We start from the raw sequence: 23078 nt of genomic DNA on the forward strand, positions 1-23078 counted from the left end.
GGCCTTTCAAGGCGTTTTTTTTTTTTTTTTGGCTTTTAAAGCTTACTAGTATCTGGAATTTTATGTTATGAAAATGGAGTTGTTTTTATTTTTATAGCTGCACCTGTGGCATATGGAAGTTCCCAGGCCAGGGGTCAAATTGGAGCTGCGGATGCCAGCTTACACCACAGCCCCTGCAACACTAGATCTGAGCTGCATCTGTGACCTACACTGTAGTTTACAGCAATGCTGGATCCTTAACCCACTGAGCAAGGCCAGTGATCAAACCCACATCTTCACAGAGACAGTGTTGGGTCCTTAACCTGCTGAGCCACAATGGGAACTTCAGAGTTTATTTTATTTTATTTTATTATTTTACTTTATTTTAATTTAATTTAACTTTAATTTTAGTCTTTTTAGGGCCACACCCACGGCATTTGAAGGTTCCCAAGCTAGGGGTTGAATTGGAACTGCAGCCGCTGGCCTACGCCACAGCCACAGCAACGCCAGATCTGAGCTGCATCTGCGGCCTACACCACAGCTCATGGCAACACCAGATCCTTAACCCACTGAGCAAGGCCAGGGCTCGAACCTGCATCCTCACGGATGCTAGACAGATTCGTTTCTGCTGAGCCACAACGGGAACTCCTGTTTTTATTTTTTATTAATCTTTTAAGATGTGTTGGCAAACTTGAACTAGTTTACAGGATGATATTTCCAACTTTTGGTTTGATGTTAGTAGATTTAACCCCCTGTTTTCTTTAAAAATGGACCTTAGAATTAGGAGATGAATACTTTTTGGTTATCTATTTTTTCTTAGTATTTTCTCTTTGACCAAAATTTTCTTTCTCCTTATTCATTTGTGGGAATCTGATTTTTTTTAACTGTTACCTTTTGGGGGAAAAAAAAAAAGCTTCATTGAGCTCCCTTAGGTAGTAATTTATCTTTCTCTCTCTCTTTTTTTTTTTGGTGTGTGCTTTCTTATGGTATCTATCACATTCTGTCTCATGACCGTGCATTGCTGTGGGCCCAAAAAATACATATGTTAAAACATGGAGACACAGTTCCTTTCTCATTTTACTATCGAATCATCCCACATTTCTTCCCTTTTATCATCCCATCACCCACATATTCAGACTTTTGATCAGGTGAAGATTTAATAGTCCCTTATACACTTGTTTGTTATATTGAATATATATTTATATTCATTTCTTTTATATGTTTTCAATATGTTTGCCACTGTAATATACTTTTCTTTCTACAAAAATATTAAGTAAATTCATAGGTATTAAATATTCTTATTTAATATAATTTAATGGGATCACTTTTCTATCCGCAGGTTAAACAAGAGTAGATAACCTCTCTCCTGTTACAATGAAATACCGATGCTTTTTTTTGTTTGTTTTTTTGTCTTCTTTCTAGGGCCGCACCCACGGCATATGGAGGTTCCCAGACCAGGGGTCTAATCGGAGCTGTAGCTGCCGGCCTGCACCACAGCCACAGCAATGCAGGATCCAAGCCGCGTCTGTGACCTACACCATAGCTCATGGCAACACCAGATCCTTAACCCACTGAGCAAGGCCAGGAATTGAATCCACAACCTCATGGTTCCTAGTTGGATTCATTAACCACTGAGCCACGACGGGAACTCCTGAAATACCAATTCTAATGTTTACTTTCACATTTTAACATCTCTGAAACTGGGATACATGAATAAATAATGCATTATTTAATTGGTATATCTATTCTCTATTTCTTAGTAATACATAAAGTAATGGTGCATATTCTATCTTTGGCAAATTGATCTTGAAGATATGTGCAAAGAGAGTGAATGAAATTGTTCCAGTGAACGTGGGAGTAGAAGATCGTTTTTCCAAATTAATATTATTTTCTCATGTATTCCTTTATTTATTTATATTTTTTTTAGGGCTGCACCTGCGGCATATGGAGGTTCCCAGGGTAGGGGTCTAATCAGCTGTAGCCACTGGCCTAGGCCACAGCCACAGCAACTCGGGATCCGAGCCCCATCTGTGACCTACACCTCAGCTCATGGCTGTGCCGGATCCTCAACCCACTGAGCAAGGCCAAGGATTGAACCCGAAACCTCATGGTTCCTAGTCGGATTCATTAACCACTGAGCCACAATGGGAACTCCCGTATTCCATTTTTAAATATGAGTAACTGAACGACTGTGTTTAATATTATAATTAGATATTTGACTGTTGAAACTGCACCCTGAAAGCTTATTTATTTAGGTTGACCTAAAAGATGTTTTTGACATTTTCATTGGAAAAATGATTGTTTTATGTATGTGATTTTATACTGCTATCACAATATATTCAGGCATCTAATCTAAGCACAGTATAATCTGAAAATACAAACCTGCATATTTAGTCTTCATATTTGTAAATATTTTTTCTGTGAAGAAATCCTAAATTGATCATTCAGCTTAATGTCTTCAGAAATCTTCCTTATAGAAATTACTGTTAACTTATATATAGCTTTGACATAAACTAGTATACAGTTCATGAAGAAAGTGGTTCCTTAAAGGATTTCCTTAAAGTCTGTGGTCATGTTATCTTTGATCCATGAAGTGCAGTGTTGGAGAATGTCGTCCTGATGTAGGGGGATAAGAGCAGCAGTGACTGTGGTGGTCGTATGTTCTTGCTTGAGGGAGAATGGGTTGTGTTTTTTAAAAAAGGAAAGAAAAAGGAAAAGCGGAATGCTTAAGAGTGTTGTAACTGAAGACGACTGGTTCTTTATCTGATCCTGCTTGCTTCAGCTTGCTTTCTGGGGAAGCTGCTTGTTTGTTTTTTCTTCCTCCTCAATGAATTTCACTGTTAAGATTTAAAAGAAGAATAGGAGTTCCCTTCATGGCTCAGCAGTTAATGAATCTGACTCTGGTATCCATGAGAATGCAGGTTCCTGGCCTCGCTGAATGGGTTAAGTAATCTGGCGTTGCCATGAGCTTTGGTGTAGATCACAGATGCAGTTTGGATCCTGCATGGCTGTGGCTGTGGCATAGCCTGGCAGCTGTAGCTTCAATTTGACCCCTAGCCTGGGAACCTCCATATGCCACAGGAGCAGCCCTAAAAAAAAAAGCAAAAATAAAAAAAAAGAATAAATAACACAGCTTTAGACAGTCAGTTCTGTTAAGCCATCTTCCCAAAGTTTCTTGTGGGCACAGCACCTTATAATTTGTTATTACAGTCTTGATAGAAATTTGTGTATAGTAGTTGCTTTGTTTCTACTTTAAACTGTAAACATTAGAATATATACTGTCAGGAATTCCCTTGTGGTGCTGTGGGTTAAGGATCTGGCATTGTCACTGCAGCAGCCTGGAGTCGCTGCTGTGGTGCAGGATCAATCCCTGACCTGGAAACTTCCACATACTACAGGCATTGCTAAAAAAAAAACAAAAACAGAATTGTATATAGTGCATCCGTCCTTCCTTCCTCCCTTCCTTCCTTCCCTCTTCCCTCCCTCCCTTTTTTTGCTGCCCTGCAGCGTATGCAGTTCCCTGGCCAAGGATCAGATCTGAGCCACAGTTGTGACGTACGCCACAGCTGCAGCAGTGCCGGATCCTTTAACCCACAGTGCAGGGCCAGGGATCTAACCTGCGTCCTGGTGCTGTAGAGGTGCCATCAATTCCACTGTACCACATTGGGAACTCCTATACCATTATTCTATACGCAGATTTTTTCTCCTAAATTTATTTCCGAAGAACTAAAGTTTAATGCCAAAGTGAAATATGGCTCCTGAACCATAAACTGAGTATAAAAAGATTCCTAAGATTGCTCACTCTTGGCAGAAATAAGCTTAATATGTTTTTCAAAGACTTTCCCATGTCTCATATAAAACCTTGCATCCATTTATGTGAGACTTTAGTGAGTGTCATTGTTGATCCAAAATTACTCTAACTTAATGTGTCATAACCAACAAAAATAAAAGAGACCATGGGAACAGCCATTTAGAGATTGGCCTCTCTTTGACTTTGAACACTGTCTATGTTTTGCACTCTTTTTCAAATGCCAAAAGCTCCATGGATTTTCGTAGATTCCCTTTAGGAATCTGTAAGCATCATAGGGAGATAAAGAAGATGTAAGCTTGTCATAGAATGTCACCCAGGAGATGTGTCAGCACACTTTGATTCCTGTCCCAGATCTACTTGCTGTGTGATTGTGAAGAATTTTGTTTGTCATTTTGTTTCTCTGTGTTTCATCTCTTTTATCTTATACAATGGCAATAAGTCTTGTCATCCTTACCTTTTATTACTGACAATGACTTTTTTAAAAACTCTAGCTTTAGCACTGAAACAAATTGAAATGGTGCTTGCAGTCAAGAAATAAACCTCTTGTTTATTTAAAAAAAAAAAGAGGAAAGAAAAAAAATGGATACTGATGACATTGGCTGTTATCTAAGTATTTGGAGGATAATACTAATTTCAGTGAAATTGATTAATTTTTTAAGAGGGAAACTGCTTGTTATGATGAAAAGCAATAATGAAGCCCAGAGCTTCATGCTAGGGTAGGCATGGTAAGCATGGCTGTTTTGCATCTGTTTCTGCTGAGTGCTTTTGAAAATGAGTTGATGTTTATAGAGCCATATATTCCTCTTCATTATTGCTTTTAGATTGCACCATTTGGGCTGGATTTGATAGATTTGGAATGACAAATATTGATTGTAATTAGAAAAACATTATTCTTACATTTGAGAAAATTATTTCAAACTTTTCCAAACGGATAAGAGTCTGTATTCTATAGAATAATGGAGGCTGTCTGTGTTTTTCTGCGTTTGCTCATGGATAACTTAGGTCCAAGAAATGGACTGGGGTGGGTAAAGGAGTAGCCACTTCTAAAATGAGTATGCATAAAACTGAGCTGACTCAGGTTGTAAAATCACAGCTACTTACATGAGGAGGGGAGTAGCTAACCTTTTCTTCTTTTCCTTTGTGTTTAAGAAAATACTTTTTTCCTGTCCCAGGAAATGGTAAATTTTAGACAAAATTTGTTCCTTTAGAAACTTATGTTAAGGTATAATGGTGTAATCTAATACAAAAATATACTTGTTGAAAATCTGGAATTACTAATTTTTGGTGCCTGTGCAGAATCTGTGTGACTCCTTTCCCTTCTCCAATCCTGTGCTTTGTGTTTTTGTCCATGTCTATGAATAATATTATTTCTGAATATTGCCCTTATTAATTCTTTCAAACTTTCTCTTTCACATTTTCTTCCTGGATTTGCTGTTTCCTTCAGTCTCACTTCAAGGTCAGTATGCTTGTCCTAAAACAAAGATAAATAACAGAACTTTTTATACTAACATTGTATTGAACTCTGATAAGCAGCTGAAATGATATAACTTATTCCGGAAGCTAAATGTTTAGAAATTTAGTTATGAGTACATAAAATGTTAGGAGTTTTAGATTTATTGAAAGAGTGGCTTCAGAGTTCTATGCTTCCGAACATAGGGTAATCAGAAAGCAAGAATCAGACAGACCAGGTTTTGACTGAGAGAATTAAAATGAAAGGAGGCCACCAAGGGAATTGGGAGGTAAAAATATTGCTTTAATTTTAGTTTCGCCAGATATTCTGGCTTTTATATTAGCAGGTAAAGTGCAGCATGAAAGAGGGAGGGAAGATTGCCACAGTCAATGGATGTATGTAAGAACCTTTGCATTATATCATGTACCCTTTCATTTTGGGGCTTGTTTTGTGATTCTGCGGAAGGATAGAACTGGTAGAACAAAAACAACCACCAGAGCTGCTGTTTATGTGTGAGAAGCTTTACATGGTTTATTTCAGTTGATCTTCCTGGCAAGTATGTGGAGAGGTTTGTTGTTTCCACTTTTTAGATGAGTAACACAAATACAGAGTCCATTAAGTAACTTGTTCATTTTCATTAGTAAGTAAATTAGTAAGAGACCTGGCAGAAAACAGTCAGAAACCTGCATTTTAAGTTAATAATGTTGCACATGAGCCATGGCAGTAAATTAAAGTGTGAGAATTTCTGATAGAGTTCGGGAAATGGTATTGTTAATACCACGTTACCTAGCAGCTACTTTCTGATAATGTTGACATCGTATATATTTACTGTCTGTGAAAGCACTTGTCTCTGTGATTCTCACAGCTAGTGTGTGAGAATATAGGCCAGATTATTACTCTGAGGAGGAACTAAGATTAGGGAACATGATTTCTCTAAGGTCAACCAGCTAGTAAGTGATGGTACTTAGATTTGAAGCCAGGTATTGTCACTTCAGCCTTGGGGCTCTTTATATCACATGCACTCTAGCTAGGACATAGAGTATGAGCTGTGGAGTCCCAGGTAGATTTTCTTAGGTAGATTTCTCTCTGTAGTTTTCTCATGTATAAAATTACAATAGTTATCTAATCTAAAGGTTGTTGTAAACAGTGAGGGAGTTAGTACAAGTAACATGTAGAACTGTGTCTAGCACAAGGTAAGTAGTCAGTAAATGGAGCTGTTACCATGACTCCCTTTTGCCTTCTCCATGGAGTCCTGTGAGATCAGAAATATCACAGCATGATTCCGGAGAGCTCAGGTCCTTGAAAACACCACTCCGTACTGTCGATGCCTATCAGTATTAATAGAAAGTGCGAAGCAGAATGCCAGTGGAAAGTTGTATATATGTACAAGATGAGAAAAGAAGACATGTTTTTTCTATAATGATAGTTTCAGACTGTTTTTCAAGTGCTAGAATTCCTTTTGTAGGTAGAAAGATGAAGTGGATACTTTTTTGGGCAGAGGGGAGAAGGGGCTCTCTTTCCCAGTTCTCCTGCCTAATATTTCTGCTGAATACTTAATCATATTTCTGAAAAAGTCCCCTTACCTTTGACTCTTTTAAAAACAAGCCATTTGGGCTGTAAGTATGTTAAAAAAAATAAAACTTTTGCTTCATAATTACTCACTAATCTATTCATGAAGGGGGTCTTCATTCAGACCCACATAGTCCTCTTCCTTCTCTGCATGTATCAGTGTCTCCACATGCCTGTCTTCACTCATCTTCACTTTGCCTCTGTCACTGGAATTAATGTCCTAGCTCTGTTCTGAGGCTAAACTTTCTCTTCATTGCTTCTCTCTGTCCAGCTTTCAAAACCTTGTCCATAAATTGAATCCTCCTCCTCCTCATTTCCCTGTTTCCCTTCTCTTCTTTCCCAGAAGAGAAGGGACTGTCTCAAATATAAAACCATACCCTAGTTTTCCCCTTCCTTCAAAAGACATGTACACAGTCCTTCCAGTTTCTTTTCCTTGGTTTCAGCCCACTACAGTCTCTTACTTTTGCCTTTTACTTTTTCTTTTCTGTTCATTTGCATAGTTTAAAAGAATCGTTTATGCTCCATGCCTCCACATTTACACTTCCCATTTATTTTCCCAGCCAGTGGAATTTGGATTCCTCTCTCACTGCTGTGCTAACATTGCTGCAGTGATGTACACGCTACCAAATTTAGTAACCTTGTTTGTCTTAGGCCTATAAGCCTGTCTGGGGTGTTAGATTATTGACTAGCTCCCTTCTTTTAAGAAACTCTTCTTTTGTAGTTTATTGTTTCCTGCTAGTTCTCTTACCACCTCATTGACAGTTGTTAGCCTATTTTTCTTTTCTTCTTTTACATGTTTCTTAATTCTTGGTCTATCTCATGTTCTGTTTAAAAAATTCTTTTTTCACCTACATTATTGGTCATCTGACTTGTTACCACCAAAGACTCTATTTTGTTTTGTAAATATTTTTATGGAACTCCTATTTTGAAAAACCATATTCATTATAGAAGAAGAAGAATATTACAGAATATATAGAAGAAATCTTACAGTGTTTGCAGTAAAAATAGCAAGCATAGGAGTTCCAGTCGTGGCTCAGCAGAAACGAATCTGACTAGCATCCATGAGGATGCAGATTAGATCCCTTGCCTCACTCTGTGGGTTAAGGATTTAGCGTTGTCATGAGCTGTGGTATAGGTGGCAGACTCAGCTCAGATCTGGCTTGGCTGTGGTGTTGGCCAGCAGCTACAGCTCCAGTTTGACCTGGGAACCTCCATATGCCATGGGTATGGCCCTAAAAGGACTGGAAAAAAAAAAAAAAAAAGGCAAGCACAAATACTTCATTTTCAAGTATTTTTCCAATTTTCTACTCTAAACAAAGCAATTTGGGTAGCACTTAAGTACCCAAGTCTGAAAACAGTTCAGCTTTAGTAGAAAAATAACACAAAGATTTTTGTCTGTGTTTGGAGGACTATCATTTAATTTAAGCTTCAAGTGCATTCCTATTTTTACTGGGAAGTTTTATCAATTTGTCCTATATTTTGTCTTTTGCGTGACAGGTTTTGGTCTGATTGCCTCTGAACAAAACCTCATAAAATGCTCCAGAAGAATTTGTCTATGGAAGTCATTGGTGTATACATAGTTCTCTGAGTTACAAGTTATGTTAATTATAATATTGTTAGCTGGTTCATTTTTTTCATAGTTTTTACTTTAGCAGTAAATGCCATTATACAATACTTATTTCTAAATAAGTTTTTTTCCAGCTAATGAAAGATACAGTAAGTTGTGTTTTTCCAGTGGCAAAGATTATTTTGGCTGTAGTACATTAAAAACCTTCTTTAGGAGTTCCTGTGGTGGCTCAGCAGGTTAAGAACCCAGCTAATATCCATGAGGATGTGGGCTTGATCCCTGGCCTTGCTCAGTGGGTTAAGGATCCAGTGTTGCTATGAGCTGTGGTGTAGGCTGGCAGCTACAGCTCCAGTTTGACCCCTAGCCTGGGAACTTCCATATGCCTTGGGTGAGGCCCTAAATAGATAAAAAAACAAAACAAAACAATCAAAACCACCCTCATTTATTCCCGACTGGAGTTTAATGCAGTATTTTTTTTTTCTATATAGAAGCATTTCATCATTTTAATTATGATTTTGCCAAATCAGATTGAATATCTCATCAAGAGAGTATAAGTTATTGATGTTTTGAGATTGAATTGAATGTTTAGATGACTTCATTACATGACCTTAAGGAAGATACTTAACCCTTCAGTGTTTGTTTTAACTAACTGTTTTGTGTAAATAATGACACTTACCTATAGTGTTTTTTATTTTAGTGTTCCCCACTAAGCTTTTCCATTTTGAATAGCTTTGTTTGTTTCTATTTCTCCCTTGTCCTCCCCTGACCTCCTCTGTCCCCCTTTCCATTCAGTACAGTGCAGAGAGATTTTATTTAGAGTGTGGATAACTGAAGAGTCACATTCAGTATCCTTAAACACACATCTCTTCCATTCTTGTTCAGTGACGTTAGCCCAAGAGAATGAGTACAAAGAATTAATTCCATGTACACATGAAAAGAAATAATTCAGTCCAGAATTCATCCTTACTTTTTATTATATGGCAGCCCTTTTGGCTAAAGGTAAGACGTTTAGGAAGTGAGACCTATAAATGTCAACTCTTTCACTCTTAGATCTAAACAGATTGACCTAAGTATTATGTTTTATTTAGCAGTGACCTTTAGCAGTGACTGTTTTCACCACAACTGTTTGGAATCTGTGGGATACCTCCTACTTGCTGTGTTAAGACCAGAGTCCCTATACTGTTCTGTAATAAAGGTTAAATACTTTATATCTTGCTCAGATGCATTCCTCTTGTTATGATCTCTTTCATCTAGTTTGTTGAAAGAGTTCTACTTTGATTTCTAAAATCTAACTTGGTCAAACAACCGTTTCTCTGCACATTTTAGAAAAATTTTTTCATTGTTAACTAATACTAGTCAGTGAAACCTCATCAGATGTCATTCACAAAAAGAAGTCTGAGAGAACTGTGAGGGCGTAATTTTTTCTTATTTTTTTAGCCAGTTCAGGAATTTATAGGCCCAAGAGCATTTCTGACCCTCTGAGATCTATTTATAAGGATCTATTCATGGACAAGAGTTTATAAGCTGGGGAATGATGTGTTGTTGTTTTTGTCTTTTCGCCATTTCTTGAGCCACTCCTGTGGCATATGGAGGTTCCCAGGCTAGGAATCGAATCGGAGCTGTAGCCGATATAATATGTTTTATAAATATTGGGACATACTTATACTAAAATATTATTTATTGTTCTTCTAAAATTCAGATTTGATCGGATGCCCTGTGTTTTTATCTGACGAACCGTGATGATATAGTTTGGAGATAAAACAACTTTTATACAGTGTGTTGTGAGAGGAAAAACTTACCACAGGCTATCATTACCTGTTTGAAAGGATGTTAATTATATATAAACCATGCTTCAGTTTATTAATGCAATTTTAGGGTTCAGTTAGATTCTTTTCTAGCTGTTGCATCCCTCCACCCCACACAGCCCCTGGCCGTGATACCCCTTTGATTTGTTTCCAAAAGATTGGAAATCTGATTCTATCACTTCCCTACATAAAGTCTTACACGCTTAGTATAAACTACAAATCCCTTGCTGAGCATGTTATAATTATTTGGCTTTTGTTACCCTTGGCTTCCTTTTTCTGTTTTGCTGCTCCAACTTTGAGCTGTAGTCGCACTGAATGTGGCTTTCCTCCAGCAGGACACCTTCTCCTTTTATCGGCGCTTTATTCCTGCTGTTCTCCCTACCCTGCGACCTGGGCTAATCCCTGAGGAAAGTTCAGAGGGAGATCATTTTCCAGGATACTTTTCCTGATCACCATTGCCACCCTTTCCCCCTTTATCCTGAATTTGCTTGGATGCCTGGGAGGTATTTGAGAGCAGGAACTATTTTTATTCATGGATCGATATTCCTTGTGTTTGATACATGAGACAAATACTGTCTACTTAATAAGTAATGCAAATGTGAAGAGCTTAGCAGACTGTGAAAGCTTAGACACAAGTAGATCCTCTTGCAGTCCAGAGCCCACTTTCTCCTGGAAGTGCCTTAAACATATTTTCTAATTGGCAGTCATGATTACATACACCCTTTGGTGAGATTAGTCTTAGCTACCTTTGGCCTTGCATTTGGTCGAGTTTTCTTATCTTAGTATGGAGTTGAAGAGGGAGATTCAGAAGGAGATGCAATGACCTGTTGCTTAAGCTGGATCCCTAGATTGTTATGTCATTATTTATATATATATATATATATATATATATAATATATATGTTATAGATAGCCTTTTGAAGGTTTGAAATATTTAATAACAGTAAAATTAGAGTTGTATTACAAACCTTTCTTAATCAGCCTTTCTAGTTTCATAACATTGATGTCAAGAGACTGTTTCCATTTGTCCATCAAAAAGCTTTGAATTGGTTTCTTTTTTCTGCTGTGTTGCACTATCCTGTGCCTTTTTTGGTTTTCTAATTTCATTGTGCTGCATAAAGCACATGCTTAAATACATGTTCCTAAAACATCCTTGTGAACAGTTTGCTACCCTTAGGAAAGAGCTTGGAAGCATTGGGAGGATTTGTAGCAGGAACTCTTTGTTGGTTTTTAGCCATTCCTTGGTGTCAAGTGATGTAAGTTGGGGAAAAAACACAATCTTTCCTGTGTATATATATGAAGAGCTTGATTTTTCTGCCCCTTGTATGTAGGCAGGTGAAAGACCAGAATAAGAAGGTCGCCAATCTGAAGCACAAGGAGCAGGTGGAGAAGAAGAAGAGTGCCCAGATGCTGGAGGAGGCTCGGCGCCGGGAAGATGACCTCAATGACAGCTCACAGCAGCTGCAGGTGAGCTGAGCAGACCGAGCCCTGGGGGAGCAGCTTCCCCTGCCTGCCTGTGCCTTCTCTCTCCATTGCTTCTTCCTTTCCTCTTTCTAACCCTGCCTGCTGCGTGGCTCTTACACCAGCTGTTTAGAAGTAAAGGATTGGCTTTAAATACGAAAGGCAAGTTCCACTCCACAGCTTTGTGAGAAAACCTCAGCCTAGGAGAAAGCCATCTTTCCTCAGGGTGACCACGCTTGTTAAGCTCAGGGTTCGTGTGATGAGCGGGTTCTGTGGAGCCTCTGGGTGGTCAGCATAACTGCTAGCCATTTTCCTTCATTTAAGTGTGTTGCTAATCTAGTTTTGTGTCTGACTTCTATTTCCATCCTTCCTTTCCTCCCCCATCTTTCTTTCTTTATTTTTTTTTCTTAATTTTCATTAGAGTATAGTTGGCTTAAATTTGAATTGGTTTCAGGTGTATAGCAAAGCGAATCAGTTTATATATATATATATATATACATACACACACACACACACCCATTTTCCCCCATATAGATTATTATAAACTGTTGTTTCCTCCACCTTTTATTACCTTTTTTTCTCCCCTTTCCTTTTCTTACTTTTTAAAAATTCAACTTAACATATTTCACAGTCATACAAGATGTATAAAAACAAACTTTTTTACTTCACTGGAGAAATAATCAATGTTCTCGTTACTCACAAGGTTAACTCAGACTCAGTAACAGTAGTAGCAGTGACTGTATAAGTGCTGGTGCTTGAAACTAGGGCCTGGTCGTTTGTTGTTTCTAACCTTCATTAATCCAGTGAGGCAGATGGGTTTTGCACATTTTACAGATGAGGAAATTATCTCAGAGAAATTGCATTACTTACCTAAATGCACACAGGTTTCTAAATGGCTCAGCCATGATTTTAACTGGGACTTCTGGATCTCTAGTCTGTCAGAATGAATGTTTTTTAAGTTTCAGGGAATACCACAGATTTAGAAATCTCTAAAATTCCTGCTAAGGCTGCTAGACACTTGCAAATTGTTTTCCTCTCATTACAGTTGCTAATTGGTGTGGTAGAGTGTTTATACTACATTGTGTGGGCACCAAATCTTCACTGGAGAGATTTGAAAAAGTTATTATTATATTATGTAGAAGTCATTTTTAGGCTTTATAATTCATTATAGAATTCATTTCAGACATGAAAATCTGACTTTTTAATTCCTTTTTCATTCCTCTTTTAAATAACTTTTACTTATTATAAAATACATGCTTCTTATAGAAACAGTATAAATTTCCTCAAATGTACCAACTTTAAAAAAAAGCAGCATACCAGTTTTTCCTCACCCTTGCCAGTAACAGTTAATGGCATAAATTTTCTTCCTCCTTTTTAATTTTTTATTGCCAATCTGATGGGTGGAAAATATTTAATTTTTGATTTAATTTATATTTAAAATCTCTGGTTACCAGTGAGGCTGAGTATTTTTTCATGTCTTAAATGTTCATTTGTTTATTAATATAACTAAAATTTTCTCTTCTGTGGTGGCTTTTTCCTTGTGGATTTTTTTGCTTAGTTTATCCCTGTTTTGAGAACATATAAATGTTTACCTATAAATTTTTTTTTGCCTTTTTTTTACCTTTTTATTTTTTTAGGGCTGCACCTGCGGCATATACACATTGCCAGGCTAGGGGTCGAATCAGAGCCATAGCTGCTGGCCTTCACCACAGCGACAGTAACTCAGGATCTGAGCCGCATCTGCGACCCACACCATAGCCCACGGCAACGCTGGATCCTTGACCCATAGAGTGAGGCCAGGGATCGAACCTCATCCTCATGGATTCTAGTCAGATTTGTTTCTGCTGTGCCACAACAGGAACTCCTACCTATAAATATTTTTAAGTTGTTTTGGGCTTTTTGGGGGCGGGGGGTGGTGGGGGTGGTGGGCACTTGATGTGGGATCTTAGTTCCCAGGCCAGGGACCATACCTGTGTGACAGTGATGAAAGTGATAAATCCTAACCACTAGACCACCATGGAATTCTCTGGGCTTCTACTTTTTACCTTTACTTTTTAAAAAATTAAGAAAAAAAAATTTTATTATAGTTGATTTACAATGTTCTGCCAATTTCTGCTGTTCAGCACAATGACCCAGTAATACATATATATATTATATATATTCTTTTTCTCACATTATTCTCCATTCAGTTCCATCACGAGCAATTGGATATAGTTTCCTGTGCTCTGCAGGAGGATCTCATTGCATTGGTTATGCAGCAATGAAAAGACATGTCCCCTCCTCTCTGGAGCATGTTACCTCACGGAGGAGGAAATAATGATAAAACTAAGTGAATAAGCAAATAGAAATTACGAGGGTGCTTTAAGGAAAGAAACTGGGCATGGAAAAGATCATGGGCAGCAAATTTAGATAGAACCATCGGAGATGGCTTCCCTGAGTATGTCATTAAGATGAAGTCTTAAAAAGCCATGTAAAAAGCAGAGGAAACAGTATTTAAAGTGGAGAGAATCCCTAAGGTAAGAAGAAGTTTGAGTGTGTGATGAGGAAGTAGAAAATAGGCAGGGGTGCCTGTTAATCATGCCAGACCTTGTAGGCTGTGATATGAAATTTAGATGTTATAAATAGTGGAACATTTTAAGTAAAGATAGACAAGATTTGATTTACATTTTGAGAGTACTGTTTCTGTGTGTGTGTTTGTTTTTTTTTTGTTTTGTTTTTTTGTAGTACTTGGAAACCTGGATTAGAATGGGATGAGTGGTTATGAGGAAAGTATATGACAGTAAATATGTCTTGTACACCTAACATTGTATGCATAGGGATGATATGAGACAAACATGGTCCTTCCTCTGAAGGTGCTCAGATTATAGTAGGTGGCCCTATAGTGACGTTGAAGATGGAGGTTTTTGAGGCTCAGGAGAGAAAGAAGAGAGGGTGGACTTGAGATCTGCTATGTTTAGGTAGCATGTTCAGGAGTTTCTTGTGGATGGGAATGTGGGCACTGAGGAAGAGTAAGGAGTTGGGAATGGCGCCTCGGCCCCTGGCCTGGGTACCTGGATATGAGCTGATGCTCAGTGATAAAATGGGGCAGCCCTGACATGAGATAAGCAGGTTTTCCAGGGAAAGAGAGCAAATCCATTTTCAAGGTGAAGGTATCAGTGAGACACCTTACTGGAGATTTGAGCCTAGTTAGATGTGTAGATGTGAAGTTTAGAGAAGTCTGTTTTATTAATTTTGGAGACTTGAGCTTAAAAATCATACCAAAATCCGTAAGAATCAAATACCATCTAGAGCCAACATGTTGACAGGAGAACATGGAGTTAGTACTGAGCCTTTAGGATCGTCGCCATCTAGAGCTGGGGTAGAGTGGGAGAGGAAAGGAAAATGAAAAGGCCCTTTGTGGCAGGAGAGGAAAAACAGAGTGCAGTATCATCCCCAAGGCTCGGGGAGCTTGATGATGCTGCTGCGCAGTGAGGGAGAGGACAGGCCTGTGCGTGGGCTGACCCAGTGTATCTAGAACTGTCAAAGAGGACCTCGCAGCTCCCAAGGCTGGGGAAGAGGGCCTTCCATTCTGTCTGCCCTGTTGACCTTGGACCTAGTATATGGTCCCATATCAGTCCAGGTACTTGACCAGTTTTTCTTTCACACGCTCACAAAACTCACTGCCCCTTGCAAGATCTTTGGAGTATTTCCTTAGGTGTATATGTGACTGTTCTGTGATGTGTTTCCAGCATGGTTTTCATGTTTCCAGTATGTGTTTTCCAGCATACATACTAACATTTCAATTATTTTATAATCCTAGTTGATACTCACAAATACAGGACATGAATGATAAAAACAATGAGACACATTGGTGACCTTTCCTACTATCATGTTTTTCAGTTATAGTGCCTCTTCCCTTGACATTCTGCATTGCATTTTCCCAAACTTTGTTTCCCTTACTCAGGGATTTATCTCTGTATTGGTTAAATTCAGTACTGGGTTGTTTCATTAATATTTTCTTTAAGCCCCATGTTACACTGTAATTGGCTAAACCAGATTTCAGAATAATCTGTATTTGTCTTCAGTATACATTTATTGAGTACCCATTATGGAATTGTCATACTGCTGAGTGACATGAATGCTTTGAGGATATAGAGATAAGTAAAATTTTTTTCTCCTCACAAACATTGCATATGCTTATTAAGCATTTTTTTCTGCTGGATATGTATAAAAGGTATGTTTTAGTGCAATTCATAAGTAATTACTGTATGAAGAACTGGAATTAGGTAAATCCCAGCAACAAAAGCCTCCCAAATAAGCATTATGCAGAAGCATAATCTTAGCTAATTTGACTGATGGTCATTTTGGGATTAGAAAAGCTTTGTATTGAAAGCCTATCCATCTTTTAATGTTCATATCAAAATGTTCTCTCTCATGTAAAGCCTGTGTAAATCCTCGCAGGTGGAATTAATTATGCTTTGTGTTGCAATTCCTTTGTAGTTTGCTTCTGCTTTTATTTCAGGGCTTGTTTTTATCTTACTTTGTATTGTATGCTGTTAGTTTGTGTGTTGTTTCCCCCATATATTTGAGTTTGGGAACCCTGTCTTGGTACTTAGCACATTGTTGGTTCTCTCTAAAAATGTTTATTGATTTCAGTTGTATGGATAGATGTCAAGAACTCTCATTCATTCACAATCATTTTAGCCTGGCCTTTGGAGCTTCCCATCAACTAAATCATTGAAGTATTTCTAGCCTGATTTTTAGGTGAGATACTCAGAGCATAGCTACTCTATTTTATACAACCTGGGAGTGTTAGTGTTCTTTAAATACAGTTTATTGGTTTTCTTTTTTTTTTTTTTTTAGTTTATTGGTTTTCTAACTGATACTCTTCTACTTATGCTGAATCTTTTTCCTGGGATTTCTAGTTTTGCCACCTAAAATTCTGGCTTAAAATTAACTTTGGAGAGTTCTCTTGTGACGCAACGGGTTAAGGATCTAATGTTGTCACTGCAGTGGCTTGTGCCACTGCTGTGGCACAAGTTCAGTCCCTGGCCCAGGAACTTCCACATGCTATGGGTGGCAAGAAAAATTAACTTTTGTTGAAGAACTCTACCCTGTTCTTATTATCGTTCATCAGCCTATATGTTTAATTATATTTTATTATTTTATATTTTTCAATACATATTTTAATAAGTGCTCCTATGTGATATAATCATCTTTCTTTTCACCCTTTTGACTTGTTTATATCTGTCTTGGGTTAAGGGACATTTTTTAAATTTAAAACTTAGCCTTTCTTAATGTTTTATATAGGGTAGCTGTTCATTAGTTACAACTAATTATTGTTAAAAATAATAAAAAAGAAAAATTTCATTAAAAATTTAAGTTTTGTATAATGATATTACATTTAGCATCCTTTTAACATAGGTTTCCCTTTTAGGGCCTTGCATATTTTAACAAAGGAAATGCCATCTTCCCTTGGTTCGGAATGTTTTATATATTTTCATTCTTTCAGCAGTGACACTGTCTTTTGACAGAACTGCAAGTTTTAAGCAATTCTAATATGGCAAAGTAGACTGAATTGGGGGCAGGGACTCATATCAGTAGTGGTTTGGTGCTTTGTTTTTATTTATAACAGAGATGAGTATCTGAATTTAACCTTGAGAGCTGGTGTTGTCAGGGAGATTAATGGGACTGCTGAAAGAATGTTGTGGCTCTGTGAGTCAGCTCTCCTGAGACCAATGAATATTAAGAATAAAGTTCAAAGAAAGAAAAATAGAGATAGAGATAGCAGTAGGCAGTTTACATGTACTTAGGCATATTCTCCTCTTAGGTGCAGAATCGATGAAACAGTTGTGTTTTTCTTTAAAATTGTATTTGAATCACTCTGCCTACCAAAAAAAAAAAAATTCTTCCATTTTGGCAAGAGATTTCCATTTCTTTCTGAAATGAAGACCACTCCTCCTTGTGTTTTACATTGGCCATGGGGATAATTATTTAAGAAAACCTTTTAAAAAATTAAGATTGTCTGACATCTTTCTAAAGTAGTATATGATATTTCACATGCCAGATACCTCTAATGTATTAATGTTCTTAACATTAAATAAATTTTGTAAAAAATAAATTTTGGTTTCTTCTTAATAGCCCTTCTTTTTGGCCTATTTGAAGATTTAATTTTGTGTCATTTCTTCCCTTTTTATTAATTTTTTCCTTAGGGCTTTTTCTATCTAGAGTATGAGCATAAGTGTGCTTTTATAGTAGTCTCAACAAATGTGAAATGGAGTTAGGATTACACTGGAAAAGTGTACATAGAAATCAGCATCTGTTTTTACAACTCTGAATCATTGCTGAAATTAACTTGAAAGTTATGTTTTCTTGCAGATGAAGGACCTATTCTTATTGTTGGCAGGTATGGGACCTTTTAAAGCTTTTACCTTGAACTGTACTACTTTACTATTTAGAAAAAATCAAAACAAGTCTTAAAATTAAGAAATTCTGCCATGTTTGAAATATACTCAATGGATACTTTCCCCTCAGGCCAAAATTCAGTTCCTTTTGATAGCCAGTGAAAGTTATTGACAGAATGTTTATTGATAGCACGGTTGTGAAGCTATTAAGCTATTTCTTACAGTTAAGTTTAGCCCTTACTCTTTGGGAGGTTTTAGCCACATCATTTGAGCTTATTCCAGGAATGTTCCCCATGAAAGAGTGAGTGGTTAAAGTTACCTTTGGCACTAAAATTCTTATAAGTACTAGGTTCTCACCTCAGTAAAATGAATGATTTAATCCTTTCCTTTGTGTCGTTGTGGAAACTCCTCCTTGGCTTTTGGAAAGTGAAGTCTCCAAAGAGATTCCTTTTATATTTGAGAGAGAGCAGAAGCAGACGTCTCCCTTTGCCAGGATATTGAAGGCAAGAAAACCCTCTTATGGACCAATGAGTTGTTTATTATACTAAGTAAAAGATAGTATCTATGGGATTCTTGGTAAAGACTTTGAAAATTTATGTTTGTTCGTTATAAGCATCACTAACCAGAGGAGACATGTCCTATGATTAGGTAAACCCCATGTCCTTGCCAGACTTCTGTTACACACATACCAAAATTTTCAATATGAGAACCTGGCCAGTCAGTATGGGACATTTGTACCAGAGGCTCTGTAAAAGTTATTTATATAGAGCATCACTTTATGTGTTTATGTTTCCATTCTTTAAAGAAACTCACCTGCTTTTGTTTTGACTTTGATTTTTAACAGTTGAGGTTGTAACAGTTCATTTGAACTGTGGGAGATATTTGAGGGACTTTAAAGAGAGACAGAAGAAAATAACTTTACATTTTAACCTAAAGTATTTCCTTAAAACAAAATGTAGTTGGTGTGTAACCTAAATCTGTTTCTGAAAGCTAATGTTAGACTCGCTTTCTTTTCTTAAAATTGACTTCATCAGTGCATCTGGCTTCAATTTTTTTCCTCCACTAAGCATCTGAGCAGTTGGTAATTGAATTCTGACATGTTGAATGATTTTAATGAAATCTTCTGCACGTGTCTGTATCTTTATGCTTGCGGGGTAGGGAGGAGTGAGAAAAAATAAGCAGTGGGATTGAGGGTGATAAAGAAGCACTGTCTCTTCACATTAAAGATAATGGATAGCAGTTAACATTAATATCTTTCAGGGCATGTTAAACTCTTTGGTAAGTGGTGTTTACTCCACAGGAAGTGGCTCTTAATATTAACCCAAGGGAATGACCTCCGTGACCATGGCAGAGCCAGAGCCGGGGCACGGGTGGACGTGGGAGGCTGTGTTTCCTGGGATGATTTATGTGAAATCTGCAGTGACCTTCCTTCTGCTGAAAAAGGGAAAAGCTTAATGAGATCTGTCCTTATCATGTGATTTCTTTTTATGTTACTGTATTACTGAACCTTTTAATTTTGAGGGATGTTTGAAGAGAACAAAAAATTAACTTTTAAGTCCTCTTTCCCTTTTGCTTTCATTATTGAATGTTCGATCTGAAGGAAGGGCATGGAGAGTAGAGTCATACAGCTGTAGTGGTATATAGCCAATGTTGACAGAGCCGAGGGCAGGAGGAAGAGTTCAGAGGAGTATCCTAGGACTGAGATTATGGGATTTGCTGAAGGGTCTGATCCAGTCTTGTTAAATTGCCTGACTGAAGTTACAGCTGTCACAGCTTTTGTCCTGATCTCATTTGAATATAGGAGTTTTCTTATTTAAGGATTTGAGGAATCCTTTGGCAGCTTCCCATTTCCTCTCTCTTTCCCTCTACTGGCCCCCCAAAACTAGTCACCAAAACCTCCTGCTTGGAACCCTTTACTCTGTGAAGGACATGGTCTCACTTAATCCCAGTTAATAAGCAGAGTTGTCATAGTAAGTAGGCTTCAGTACCTAATCCAGTGGTAAGAAGACTAGTCTGTGTAGTTTTGATGAATGCAAACGTAATTTATAGCAGTTGAAGTAAAATTCTAAAGATACTGCTTTCATTTTAAGTGATAGGAGCTATTTCAAATGGTAAAGCATATTCCTTTACTGCCTCTAGATAGCTATTTTAGTGAGTTGTCTGTAGTACAACTCACTATATTTAAATTTTGGGTTGCCTGAATTGGTTAAACCAAGTGCAAAAAAGTCCAAGTTGGAGCAGGTGAATGAAATTGAAGTCTCTCTCTCGTAGTCCTTTTCCCCCTAGGCTGCCAGTTTAATGTGTTTCTTCCAAGTAATAAATGCTAAAATACTGATTAACTCCAAACAATAAGAATAAGCCTTCTTTTTGTAGTTTTAAATTAGACTCTTGTTCTTGGTAAATTTTGTAATCTACCCCTGTCTGCTTAAAGTGTAGAATTAATTATAATGAAAATTCATGAGGGATCAGGAGTTTACAGAAGGATTTATTCAGTGGGGCAAACAAGACTGAAGATTTCATTCTCATATTTTCTTAAAAACCTGGGTTGATTCCCCAAAGAAAGGAGCTTCATTAAAATGGGAAGAGTAAACTTAAAAATAAACCTCTATTGTATAGCTCTAAATATTGACTCAGCTTTTTTTTAGTTGAACTTTGATTGATTGGCATCTTGTTATATATTCTTAGGACTGAACTGTCATTGGATTTAGCTAGATTACTCTAATTTTTACCATAACTGCAAGACAACATCTCTCAAAACTTAGTCCAACTGCAGATTTTCTTTGAAATAATTCCTGACAGAATGCGTATTTCGCTGATCTCATATCCAGTGATCATTTTGTAAAGTCTTCTTCATCATTTGCCTTCTGCATTTTAAGTATGTTTGAATTTTTCATTTTAATTTGGTGTCATCTGGGTTCCGCTTTAATACAGTCTCATACAAATATTGTCTCTTTGTAGTAAAAGCTCTGTTATTTTTCTTTCAGAAGCAGTTTTGGTAATCATTGTTTTCATTCTTCATTGGTAATCCAGTTTTCTGGTACAGAGCTATATCCTTGGGTACCATAAAAACCATCTTCCAGCATGGCCCCAAAGCATCCTTACCTCTTTGTATTCATAAGTCCTTGTGTGGCCCTCTCCCACATTGTGTAAGGATTAGTCTGTGTGCGCAAAAGAGTGTCAGAAGTAATGGTGTGTGACTTCTGAAACTGGGTCGCAAGAGACATTGATGCCCTACCTTGCTCTCTCGGACCTGAGGAAAAGTCTGTGCAGGGGGAACAGAGGCCCCTGGCCAGTGGTTATCACCTGCTTGCCAACCCTGTGGGATGAAGCAGAGGGCTGAATCTGACCAACATCTCAGCTGTTCCCCATGAGAGAACCTGGAACCAGCACTGTGAAGTTAAGCTGCTTTTTAGTTCTTGACCCACAGAAATTGTTATTTTAAGCTGCTAATAAGTACTGAGGTAATTGTTATATCACAATAAACAGCCAGTGTGGGCACTTTATATCCCAGGCATTAAAGTGATCTGCCATATACCTGAATTTTTTTCCCTTTCAATTCGCAGTTTGATTTTCTCTGTTGGTAGAAGAGTAAGTGCTGAATTCGTTTTATTAACGTTATCACTGCAGTTTTTGACAGTGTTTGCCATAAGGATTCTCACCTATGTAACTCCTGTTTGTGTGCTGGTAGGTTATGAACTAAGTTTGTATAGAACATGGTGGGTTGTATAGCCCCCCCCCCCTTTTTTTTAAAGGGCTGCGCCCCCGGCATATGGAAGTTCCCAGGCTAGGGGTTGCATTGGAGCTGTAGCTGCTGGCCTATGCCACAGCCACAGCAATGCTGGATCCTTAACCCACTGAGTGAGATCAGCAATTGAACCCACATCTTCATGGATATTAGTCAGGTTTCTTACCGCTGAGCCACAATGGGAAGGCCTGTGTAGCCTTTTATAGATGCATTTCTTATGTAAAATATGCAGCATTGTCCACTAGCAATATAATATGAGCCCATGTATAATTTTGCATTTTCTAACAGCTTCATTTAAAAAACCAAAAGGTTACAGATGACTTTAATTTTAATGATGTATTTTATTTTATCGACATAGCATCAATACAAAGATTATTAATGAGATCTTTTACATTCCTTTTTTCAGATTTTTTAAAAAATGCATTCCCTTTTTTGGTGGGTAGTAAGTCTTCAGAATTCAGTGTGTCTTTATAGCACATTTCAGTTTGGACACATTGTTTTTTTGGGTTTTTTTTTTTGTCTTTTTTTGCTATTTCTTTGGGCCGCTCCCGAGGCGTATGGAGGTTCCCAGGCTAGGGGTCAAATTGGAGCTGTAGCCACTGACCTACGCCAGAGCCACAGCAATGCGGGATCCGAGCCACGTCTGCAACCTATACCACAGCTCACAGCAACACCGGATCGTTAACCCACTGAGCAAGGGCGGGGACCAAACCCACAACCTCATGGTTCCTAGTCGGATTCGTTAACCACTGCGCCACGACGGGAACTCCCAGTTTGGGCACATTGTAAGTGCCCAGTAGCTTGCAGTGTTGCTAGTGGCTACTATGTTAGACAACACAAATAGTGTATTTAATTGAAAAGTTAAGACTTTCTTCCCAGTTTGCTGCAAATCAGTAATACCAATAAACAGCAGGAATGATGTTGGCCAGCTAAAGTAGGCATGTTGTTACACCTTAACTTTAATCTCTTTCTACTTTCAGTTCCAGTAAGTCAGCCTTCTGCTTTCTGAATGCCTCAGATCCTTCACGCCTGTGGAATATCCCAGAGATAGAAGGGCTTAGGGATCCCAGAGTACCTATTTGGATTTCTCTAGAATTACAGACTCAGGATGGTGTAATTGCCTCAGGATTTATCTTGAAGAATGGTGAACGTGGACTTTTTGAAAGAGAAAATGTGATTAAGAATGTAAAGCACGTTTCAGGCCTTTAGTCTGTATCTGGAATCATTGGTCTTACTATATAAGCCACCAAGAGGTACTTCGCAGGGCTTCAGCACACTGCCTGCTTCCCCAAGCTTAGGCCCGAGAGCA

General features: G+C 37.9%; 1 protein-coding gene across 11 annotated transcripts in view; it reads left to right on the forward strand.

Moving 5' to 3' along the window:
- The window catches only part of ERC1 (ELKS/RAB6-interacting/CAST family member 1), a 379584-nt gene that overhangs the window by 139439 nt on the left and 217067 nt on the right, over positions 1-23078 (forward strand). For 7 of the 11 annotated variants that reach the window (XM_047787884.1, XM_047787889.1, XM_047787892.1 and 4 more), the window contains 2 exons: positions 5235-5246; positions 11512-11647. In XM_047787884.1, the coding sequence (XP_047643840.1) occupies positions 5235-5246; positions 11512-11647 (148 nt within the window). The remainder of the gene's footprint in view (positions 1-5234; positions 5247-11511; positions 11648-23078) is intronic. The other 4 variants (XM_047787887.1, XM_047787888.1, XM_047787890.1 and 1 more) reach the window with 1 other exon arrangement.

The sequence above is a fragment of the Phacochoerus africanus genome, chromosome 7 (genome assembly GCF_016906955.1).
Source record: "Phacochoerus africanus isolate WHEZ1 chromosome 7, ROS_Pafr_v1, whole genome shotgun sequence".
Lineage (NCBI taxonomy): Eukaryota > Metazoa > Chordata > Mammalia > Artiodactyla > Suidae > Phacochoerus > Phacochoerus africanus.